At 32.7% G+C, this 10,765-nt stretch overlaps 1 protein-coding gene and 1 long non-coding RNA gene across 2 annotated transcripts in view; both read right to left on the reverse strand.

Moving 5' to 3' along the window:
• The window catches only part of LOC148302999 (ubiquitinyl hydrolase FAF-like), a 68,712-nt gene extending 63,514 nt beyond the window's left edge, over positions 1 to 5,198 (reverse strand). Inside the window, exons 1-2 of the mRNA XM_088270691.1 lie at positions 5,105 to 5,198; positions 4,467 to 4,533 (exon numbers count right to left, since the gene is read on the reverse strand). Of these exons, the coding sequence (XP_088126817.1) occupies positions 4,467 to 4,493 (27 nt within the window). The 5' untranslated portion in view covers positions 4,494 to 4,533; positions 5,105 to 5,198. The remainder of the gene's footprint in view (positions 1 to 4,466; positions 4,534 to 5,104) is intronic.
• A 1,727-nt stretch (positions 5,199 to 6,925) lies between these two features.
• On the reverse strand, positions 6,926 to 10,257 carry LOC148303000 (uncharacterized). The gene is made up of 3 exons (XR_015838545.1): positions 10,191 to 10,257; positions 8,335 to 8,443; positions 6,926 to 7,207 (listed from the first exon to the last, which is right to left on the reverse strand). It is a non-coding gene; the product is annotated as an uncharacterized LOC148303000 (long non-coding RNA).
• Positions 10,258 to 10,765: the final 508 nt, after the last annotated feature.

A 10,765-nucleotide genomic window follows, 5' to 3' on the forward strand; every position in this document is an offset into this window, starting at 1 on the left:
TCCATGATAATATCATCGCGAGCCAAGAAAATTAAGGAAATACCGAGATCTATTTACATTAGTGGCCATAATTCACAGCCAAACACACATTACGTAGGTATATCATTAGCCCTGCGTTTACAGGAATGGAAGATAATACACACACACGCACACACACAGCGCGGTGGGAAGATGACAACACGGGAGCATGGACGCGCGAGTAAGTTTTGATTCATTTGGAGTCCGGCCAAGTTGACCAAGTAGTGAGGAAAATGGAAAAAACACATGTTTCAACTAATTATAACAGGACTTGTGCATAGTTTTGTCCGCCTCTGTAGTGTGATGGTCTGCACGCTCGGCTACCATTCTGGAGGTCCGGGTTCCGGGTTCGATTCCCAGAGGGGGGTAAAATAAATATAAGTGATTTTTCCACTGTAATATTTATTCATTATTACCCTGGACTGGTACCTGAAGTGGAGGGCTGATCACCTTTCCTTCGTGTGTTAACGATCAAGATAACACTGCGTTTATATGATGCAGTGCCCTATGCACCATTGGGGTAAGGATAAGGGTACGTTTTGTGCATCGTATAGGTGAGAACTAAATGTTGTTAGGGGGGATTCGGAGCCTAATTGTGTCGGGTTGTGATCCCGTGGTTAGTGTCGCGGACTCTTGAGTCAGAGATTCTCGGTTTGAACCCATTCTATCACAATTTGATACCTATTTCTAATAATGAGCCGCTTAGGCTCACAGAAATAGTATGAAATTGAAGTATTTTTGTAAATAATAAAAACAGTAAATTAAACAAGCACTATCTAATACTACGTATAATTATATTTCTGGTTAAATTTATTGATTCAATTATTCACAAAATTAACAGACGAATTTAAAACAATGTTTAACTGTTGTTATTGCCATTTAAAGAAGAAAAATAATTAATAAGTAATAAAAAATTAAATTGTGTTTTCCCAACGATAAGAAATAAAAACGAATAAATAAATAATAAGAAACAGCTCCTACCCCCTCTTCAACCATCAACGCCCCAAGTACACAAGTCAAAATTTTTGAATTAAATTCACATACAGTATTATTAATTGATTCGGCAGTCACTTTGTGGTGAAATCTATCCATGTTTAATTTAAGTTGAACTTAGTAAACACCACTATTTCTTAAAATCTACTGCGACTCGTGTTTCGATGGATTCTGCATAATTTTCAAACATTATAAATATTTCCTTCCGGTGCTAAAATAAAAACGCGTGTCCCGGTGTTGGGTAGTCACTACTCAATAAAAAATTGGCAATTTTAAATCGGAAAAATACAGACATTCATAGCTAATTCCCTTAATTAATTATAAATAAAGTCAAAAATTATAATAATTCAGATTTACTTGCTGAAAACATTATTAACCATCTAGCAACGCTCACGGAACAAGCATAGGTCCACTCTTGTCGGAAGCCCAAAAGTTACTGCCGCTAGCCGCTAGCCATAGAACATTGAGCTTTGAGCTCCCCACACTTGCACAGTGCAAGTATGCAAGAGTGAGATGCGAATATAGTGCCACGGTTCCCGCACACTCTTTACGCGCTGTTTATACGCGAATTTGTTTCTGATATTCACAAAATACCTCCCATGTACCTGATAAATTCTGACTATTATTAATATTATTTTTTTAAACCAATGCTTAAATATGTTATGGAGGAATACCTAAAATCTTAGCCTTGTATATATTATATTTATAGAGATATTGATGGTTATTAGAAGCAATGTGTACACGGTACACAACACCGGGAAGGGAGAGTTAATGTATTGCGCTATTAATACAACAATTTTTGTTGACCAGAAATTTCTAAACTTAAACAAATAGCTATTTAACCTATACGAATTTACGTAATATGCCCACTATATTATCGCATAAACGCAACAAGCCGTATCACGTACGTTCAGGTACAAAAAAGTATACCCGCAACCACGGAAACGTTCGTGAGACGTCAAATTGTTCCTACTTGCACTACGCATACGAATACGTCATACGGCACGTTTAGCATTTCGAGGTCAATATCACTGGCTACCTATTTTTCTAATGTTTGCAGAATATGTTGAGATTATGTTGATTGATATATTACAAAAAATAGATGATATAAAAATTAAAGCTCTATACATTTAAATCTTGAAAAATATACAAAAAAAAAACTATTATATCTTTTATTATATAACATTAAACCACGAGTGTAAGTCCCTCTCCAAGCACAAGAGCACAGTCTCTTTTATGGAGAGGCACAGCGAATAGAAATATAAAAGTTCTCCATATGTATAAATGATTCAAATGTATTATGTTATAAATAAAAATGTAAATATATTAAATAAATAAAAAAAAATACAAAATATTTTTGTCAAAATATTCAACCGAATGTCATAACAAAAGAAAAGAAATTCACCGACATCTAATGTTAAGAACCTCTGACTTGCAAAGGGTCAGAAATAGGTATACTGTTTAAAAAACTGTCAAATAAATATTATTATCAAGAAATCTTATGAAAAAACCAGAGGATTTATCACCTACTTTATGGATTATGATAATAACCCAAAGGTAGGGTGGTTAAACATCATGAATCTAAATATTGGAAAGTATATACTACTAAATGATTGAGAGAACTCACTTTCAAAAGTTGAAATGCCTCTCCTGAAAAATATCCTTATATCGCTCACTCCTTTCAACAAACTCAAAAAACTTGATTTTTCAGGAGAATGTTTTTAAAGTTTAAAATATAATAACAATGTGTTAAAAACAAATATCAAGCCACTTATTGAACTTTTTACTGTGCAACAGATCTTTTTAGGTAAAAGCTGAATGTTTTTTCTAACTAACTAACTAACCCCGCTTCCCCGCAGGGGTAGGCAGAGAGAATCGAACGCCACACCACTCTGTCTTTGTAAACATTCTTTGCCACTTCTACATTCATGCATCTCCTCATACATACCCGACGATTATTACGACTCCTGACCCAGCCGCTTTCAAGTATTTGACATACCTGATTTGTAAAAATTTGTAGTATATTTAAAAAAATAATTAAACAATACCTTTTCTTCAAAATGCAAAAACAACATTTTCTGCCCTATAGCGGGTAAGTATTAAGTTGAAAATACGCCGCTTTTGCTGGGATATAGTTCATTTTCTGGGCAATCCGAAAAAAGCATAACTGAAAATTTACTATTTTTGATATTTGACGTTGTTGAAAGGAGTGAGCGATATGCAGTTAGGATATATCCCCATTCAGGTGACAATGTGGTTATCAGTTTGGTGTTACATATATTATATATCGGATTAAATATATTGGCAGTTGCTTTCATTAATATATTATAAACCTGTTTACAACATTTTGAGTGTGTCCAAATACTTGTTCACAAAATCTGGATTATCTCCTATTACAGGAGTTATTTTCATATTATTTTTTGACATCTCATCAAAGATGAAGAAGAATATGGAAGTCTGGGCATTTACGGGGCTGACGACCGTCATAGGCTGGTTTAAGTGAATGAATATAATCCAGGATTCGGATCTCACATACTAATATAAGAGTTTCTGCTTAATAAAAAAGCTTCTTTATATCTCACCAATAGATGTCTCTAGTAAAGTTCTAGTGATTCAAGAACAAGGTTTCTAAATTGGTTCATATATATAGAACTGAATTTGAGTAGTGTGGTTGTCAATAATGGGTTGAATTGGTGAATGTTACACGTGTGTAAAGTAATCACTTAAACCAGCCTTTGACGGTCGTCAGCCCCGTAAATGACCAGACTTCCATATTCTTCTTCATCTTTGATGAGATGTCAAAAAATAATATAAACCTGTTATTTTAACAAACAAACCAATTGAATGGTAATAAGTTTTCAATTTAATTTATGACTTTTATAAAAAACATATTTTTAGTTTCATGAGTGTTCTGAACTAAAAGTTAAGAATGGCTATTTGAAATGTAATTTAATGGAAGCAAATAATATTGCACAATTTTCGGAAATTTCACATTGTGGTAATTTTTTTACTATTTCAAATTCGTAGTTAAATTAATTATAAAAAAGATGTTGTCTAAAAGTTAATCAATACGATCTTAGGGTCCACGAGGTTTCAATGGAAGCAATCATGTGGTAAAAATACTTGAAAACACGCAATTTCACAATATTTCAAGTAGTTTCTTTTCCTTTCCCGTCGACAGATAATTATTGATTCACGTAATGTAAATAAATAAAACACGAAATGATGTCAACACTCGACAGTAATTAAAATAAAACGACAACGTAATCATCACAAAGTACCTGTTCTAGTTTTATTCTATGATTATTTGATAAATAATTGATTTCCGAAATATACGCATCGTGCAAAAGGACAGCCGCGATCAGAATCTCGGGAAATTAATGGCACAATTCGAGCGTCATAAACACATGGGGAGAGATATACAAATCTAAAAATAAATATGATAATATACTGACCGGCACTGCGTTCCTGGTTATAGTCATTGTTGATCAAATCTCCAGGATAACTCTCACATTTCCTCTGCTGAAAAATAAATCAGCAATCAATAAACCCGTGTCGAAACAGGCAAACGTCAAACGGCACACTTGACAACATGCAATACCCTTATTAACCTAACCGAAATGACAAATTACCGAACGAGATGCACCCGTTCAAACGAGAATACGCAAAGGCCGCAATTATCGAATTTGTATATTCACGCGATTCACTGGAGGAAATATAAATAGATTTAAAACTATCAACGGATCAAACAGTAATGTCGTAAGATCCTTCCTTCAAAAATACGCACTACACGGAACATTTACACTGAACATGCACCCCCGAAAGCCAAAAGGGCCCGCATTCCGAAAGCGGATGCCTCGACTTTATTTATTATTACCTAAATAATATTATTTAATCCATTACAACAATATATTTTCGCAATTTAAAATACAGATAGATCAGCCGGCCAGACAAAATGGCGTCCGGAGGAAGAAAGCAGAAAACTTGCCGGAAAAAATGCAGATGTGAAGACACTGAATAATAATACGAAAACAAAAAAATACCAGCGAAAAATGTAAATAACACCGTATATTTTGAAAAATATAACGCTAACCTGTGCACATAATGTGTAAAATCTAAAGCGTTTCAAAATCACACTACAACTTGCTAAAACAATACGATTTTGTAAAGATGTATGATTTTGACGTACAATAATGAAAACTGCATTTTAAACCATAGACAAAGCATGGGGCGGTCCCTTTATTTTGTTTTAGAGATGTCCAGTTCAATCGTCGGTGTCGACTTGTGAAATGTAATATGTACCTACATATATTTTTTTTTAGAGAAAATGTGGTTGTGAAAAAAAACCTCTTTAAAACATTACTAACGTTTTATGTGTTTTAAAATCATATGATACAAGTAATATTTTGTATAATATTTTTTATTAAAAACGAAGTTATTATGATAAAAATGTTTCAGAGATTGGCTTCTTGAAAGTTATTTACATATTCATTATTAGAGGTCGTCGTAAAAAAGAAAATACTGAAGTTATTTTTGAAAAGATTTGGAATTAAAACAAAGATTTGGTCAATAAATTAAAAGTGTTACATAAAACTATTGTCAAAATTAATAGTTTTTTAACAATAACATCATGACATTTCTAAATACCAAACGCATTTTATATGTTTCTTTTGAAATTTATATTTAGCGGAAAGTTTTATTTTTTAAATTGGGTTTTTTGCTATTTGCTTCATAGATATACATTTGTTTTTTCTCTTTTTTGGAATGCACCCGTAGTTAGTGATATGTTATTTTTTATTCTACTGGCGAAATGACAACCATGTTGAATTCAAAAAAATAGTTTTACATACCCCGAAATTTTGTTTATGGTAGCATAGAGATTAGATAGTACCACCGTCAACATTTTAGCGCGAAATTTAAAATGCTTTTATGATAACTTTTTATAAGCCTTGATAGATGATTTAAAAAATAAGTATTATTTATTTACCATGTATTTTTAGCTATCTCTTGTAAATTTGTCCTCTTATTTCTTTATTCATTTTAAGTTTTTTATATGCTTTTTATATAATTTAAAGGAACTTTTCCATTTTTGAGTATTATTACTATGCTGTAAATTTAAAATATTTGCATCGGGTGAGGTTAATGTGCACAATTTCATTAACAAAGAAAAAAACAAGTTTAACAACTTGCACTTGCAACTTGCACAAAATATTTTAAAAACATTACTTACTTACTTATAACCCTTATCCGCACCCTATGGTGCATAGGGCACTGCATCGAATTGACGCACTGTTACCTTGATCATTACTTGCATGAAGGCAAGGTGATCACTCTTGCGCTTCAGAAACCAGTCCAGGGTAATATTAAATAAATATTACAGTGTAAAATCACCAATATTTATTTTCACCCCCCCTGGGAATCGAACCCGGGACCTCCAGCACGGCAGCTAAACACGCTGACCATTACACCACGGAGGCGGACTCACGAAGAAAATTTGTAATTTATATAGTAAGTATACACATACAAGTCACTGGGTTTTACTAACAATTTTTCACTTAAGGCCCAATGTACGATAAATCTCAACTTAATTTTCTTTAAACCCAGGTAACATTTAGCATAATTGATTTTTTTTATTAAAATACCATTTTTGTATTAAACAATTAAGGTTTTAAATAAATATACGGTATCGAAAGGAAAAGAGTTATTGAAAGGTAAGGAGTTAAAAAAGGAAAAATATTCTTTTCAGTATGTGTATATTTAAAAAAGTCATATTCCAATAAATATTTTACTAAATTTGTTTGCAGAAGCACGACCGACCTCTAACGTGGTCGTTAGAGTTCTAAATTTGAAGTCTGCTGGTTCCCCCTTAAACTGAGACTATAGTTATAAGAAAAATATTTTGTAAACTAAAACAGTAAGAAAATAACCGGGGTGTGTTGTTTTCTTTGTGGAGCAGGGGAAGTATGATCTGAAGATAAAACAGCGCCAGTCATAATTATTGACCGAGAATTATATTTATTAAATCAGTAAGAGTCATATCTTTGAGCAAGTTATTGACGAATCTGGTCGCCACCCTTCCAATGGTCTGCGATATGGTAGCATTTTGGGTCACGAGCAGATTTGGTATCATGTCGGCTATGAGTTCATTCATTATGTCAGATGCCGGCCCTCCGCCCATGAGACCTTCCAGAGCCGACTGAAAAAAGCAAACAATATGTGAGCTTATGACTTATAACGGCAAAAAGTTTAAACCCTCACTATTTCTTTTAAATATGCTTCTTATGCCTATTTATTATACCTGTTTATTGTTTTTATATTTTGCCATGTATTAGTTTTGGTTATTTAAAAAAAAAAAACTTTTTTGTAACTTTATTATTTGTGTTCCAGTCTTTTTAAGTTTAATCCCATGTCCCAAAATGGGAAATAGAAATTACTCATTGGGAATATTAAATATACTCGTATGACTTATGTTTGTAGTATGTTTGGAAGAAATAAATAAAATTAATATAATAATTTAAAACCTTTTGAGTGTGTCCAAATACTTTTTCACAAATCTGCATTATTTCCAATTATAGGAGTCATTTTTCAAATTGTTTTTCGACATTTCAACATAGATGAAGAAGAACATGGTCTATATGATCGTGGTCTCTTTTTTACAACATTTTGAGTGTGTCCAAATACTTGTTCACAAATCTGGATTATCTCCAATTATAGGAGTTATTTTTCATATCATTTTTTGACATCTCATCAAAGATGAAGTGAAATATGGAAGTCTAGGTTACAGGGCTAACGACCGTTATAGGCTAGTTTAAGTGATCACTTTACACACGTGTAACATTCACCAATTCTACCCATGATTTACAACCACACTACTCAAATTCTTGGAAGTTCTATATATAAATGTGCCAATTTCGAAACGTTGTTCTTTAGTCACAAGAACTTCACTAGAGACATCTATTGGTGAGATGAAATTAAGCTTTTTATTGAGCAGAACTCTCATATTAGTATGTGTGGTCCGAATCCTGGATTATAATTGATCAGGTAATTTATTTACAACATTTTGAGTGTATCTAAATACTTGATCACAAATGTGGATTATCTCCGATTATAGGAGATAATCCAGATTATCTAAAATATTTTTCATATTATTTTGAGATGTCAAAAAATAACACGAAAAATAACTCCTATAATCGGAGATAATCCAGATTTGTGAACAAGTTTTTGGACACAGTCAAAATGTAAATAAAATTTTATATTAATGTTCATTTCAAAAAAGTTTTGAAAAAAGTGGTTTAAAAATACAAACAAAATGCGTTCACATACCAGGACATTACCGACTGTGATTTCGACCACCATACTCGTCATTACCACTTTTTCATTAACAATTGCCAAATACGCTTTGATTGAAATCCTAAAATCCTCGAATGTTATTCTGGAACAAAAATCGAATAAGAATATTTATTTTTATTTTAAACTTTTCTTGGTAAATACCACTTTTTCTTAAAATCTATAAAATTTGATAAATATATATATGTATAATAAAAAATACATTAATAACAATTTGGCAGTGACTAAAACCTCCCTTAATTGTCTATGTTCCCGCTGAAAAAAATAATATATACTTAAAAATATGAAACTGGCCCTACCATATCATTATCCTACAACCTCCCAAGGATACAACTCTAAAATTCACACTTAGTTTCACATACGGTTTTTAATTTAATGTTTAAATAATAATAATAAAACCCTTATCCACACCCCAATGGTGCATAGGGCACTGCGTCATATAAACGGAGTGTTATCTTGATCGTTTTTACACATGAAGGAAAGGTGATCAGCCCTCCGCTTCAGGTACCAGTCCAGGGTAATATTGAATAAATATGACAGTGAAAAAATCACTTCTATTTATTTTACCCCCCTTGGGAATCGAACCCGGGACCTCCAGAACGGTAGCCGAGCGTGCTGACCATTACACTACGGAGGCGGACATCAATTTAATGTTTACTTAGTATATACCACTATTTCTTAAAATCTACTCTGACACGTGTTTCGATGCATTCCGCATTATTTTCAAACACCGTAATGAATAAAATGATGCGAAATGCATCTTAAACGTGTCACAGTAGGTTTTAAGAAATAGTGGTATTTGCTAAGTATTTTTTTTTAATTAAAAGTGTTTTACCACTATGTGGTTTTACTACTATGTGACTGCTGAATCAATTAATGAAATTCACATACGGTGTTAAAATAACGTGAAGTGCATCGAAACACACACTTTAAGAAATACACAGTGGTATTTACTCAGTAAAAAATATTACCTCAAAGTAACTGCCGAATAAATTGATGAAAGAATTTAAAAAAATCACAATTTGTCCACCTCAATAGTGTACAGTTTAGGAGGGGACCCGGGGTAAATTACCCCAAATGGGGTAAACATGAATTTTTTGGGGTAATAAGGATTTTTTTCTAGTTACTACTTCATAAATGTGTTAGTATTTTTACAATCTTAAACAATTCAGATGTCGATTAAACGCTGAAGACTATTCAAATTGCTGTTACATCAAAAAGTCCAAATTTTGAAGTAATTGTATCAAACATTAAGTATCTCCAAAAACTGAAAAGGAAACCTGAAAACATGAATTTTCGTTTGCTTCTATTTTGATTGCCTATTATATACTTACTATTTTCATGTAACTTTTTATTATTTTTCAGGTAAATTATTTAAATAAATAAGTTTTATTTTAAATATACATTTACTGTTTTGTTTTCGAAATGGGGGAGGGAGTAATATCGACTTACGCAAAAATATTTTGGGGTAATGTTTAAAAAAGTTCCCCGACCGCTGGTTTAGAGTATTTAGATATTGTGATGAAGATTCAAGATTCCCAGGATGATTTTACCACACTGGGAATCAAACTCGACACCCTTTACTATCTTTGAGACAAAATGGGCATAAATGCTTACATAAACTTCAGGTATTCTCGGATGTATCTTAGTGTAACTGAATTTTACATCTCGTTACCGGCGTCATCAGATCAGTCGACAAACCCGGGAAAATAAATGTGGGAAAAACTTTTTTGCTGTTGTTTTATTCTTATATACCATAGGGTAGGTAGGTGTTATAAATCAAAAATATTATTTAAAATAATGAATTATTGAAAAGAGTTTTTTTTACGTACTTTGCATACCCTTCCCCGTATATTGTTAAAAGAGCTCTTCCTAAAATGTCCGCATTCAAGTCGTAAAAGTCTGAAAAAAATTAATCAAAATTTTAAAATTTAATTCCAAAAAAGGCATATTAAAATCATTTGTAAACGAGTGGAGGCCTAACAAAAAAAACATAAACTTCAACACACAACCCCAAGTAACATAGCTATAGCTGCTACCTCAATTTTATCAGCACAAAGATGGCTATGAGTCATTTCTGCATTCCTCTTCTATCATAATTGATTGTTCCTTTATTGCTTTATATACTAATTTATATTTAATTTATATGGCAATAAGGTAAGCCTGGACGACTGGTTGTGGTTAGTAGCCTGGAGGGGAAGAGAGGGAGAGGAATATCCCCCACACAATTGACCGATCAAGTTAAGGCAGCAGCAGACATCTCGGTGGTTGTAGCGTTACGTGCAGCGCAGTCAACGGATAACTGGAGAAGAGTCATTGCTTCTGCAAGGGTCACAACCCTCAGTAATGAGGATTAAGATGGAAAAGAAGAAGTTATAGTAGCCCATTCTCTCTAACACACATACCC

The sequence above is a fragment of the Brachycentrus maculatus genome, unplaced genomic scaffold (genome assembly GCF_059751285.1).
Source record: "Brachycentrus maculatus isolate JH-2025_06_01 unplaced genomic scaffold, ASM5975128v1 h1tg000393l, whole genome shotgun sequence".
Taxonomy (NCBI): Eukaryota; Metazoa; Arthropoda; class Insecta; order Trichoptera; family Brachycentridae; genus Brachycentrus; species Brachycentrus maculatus.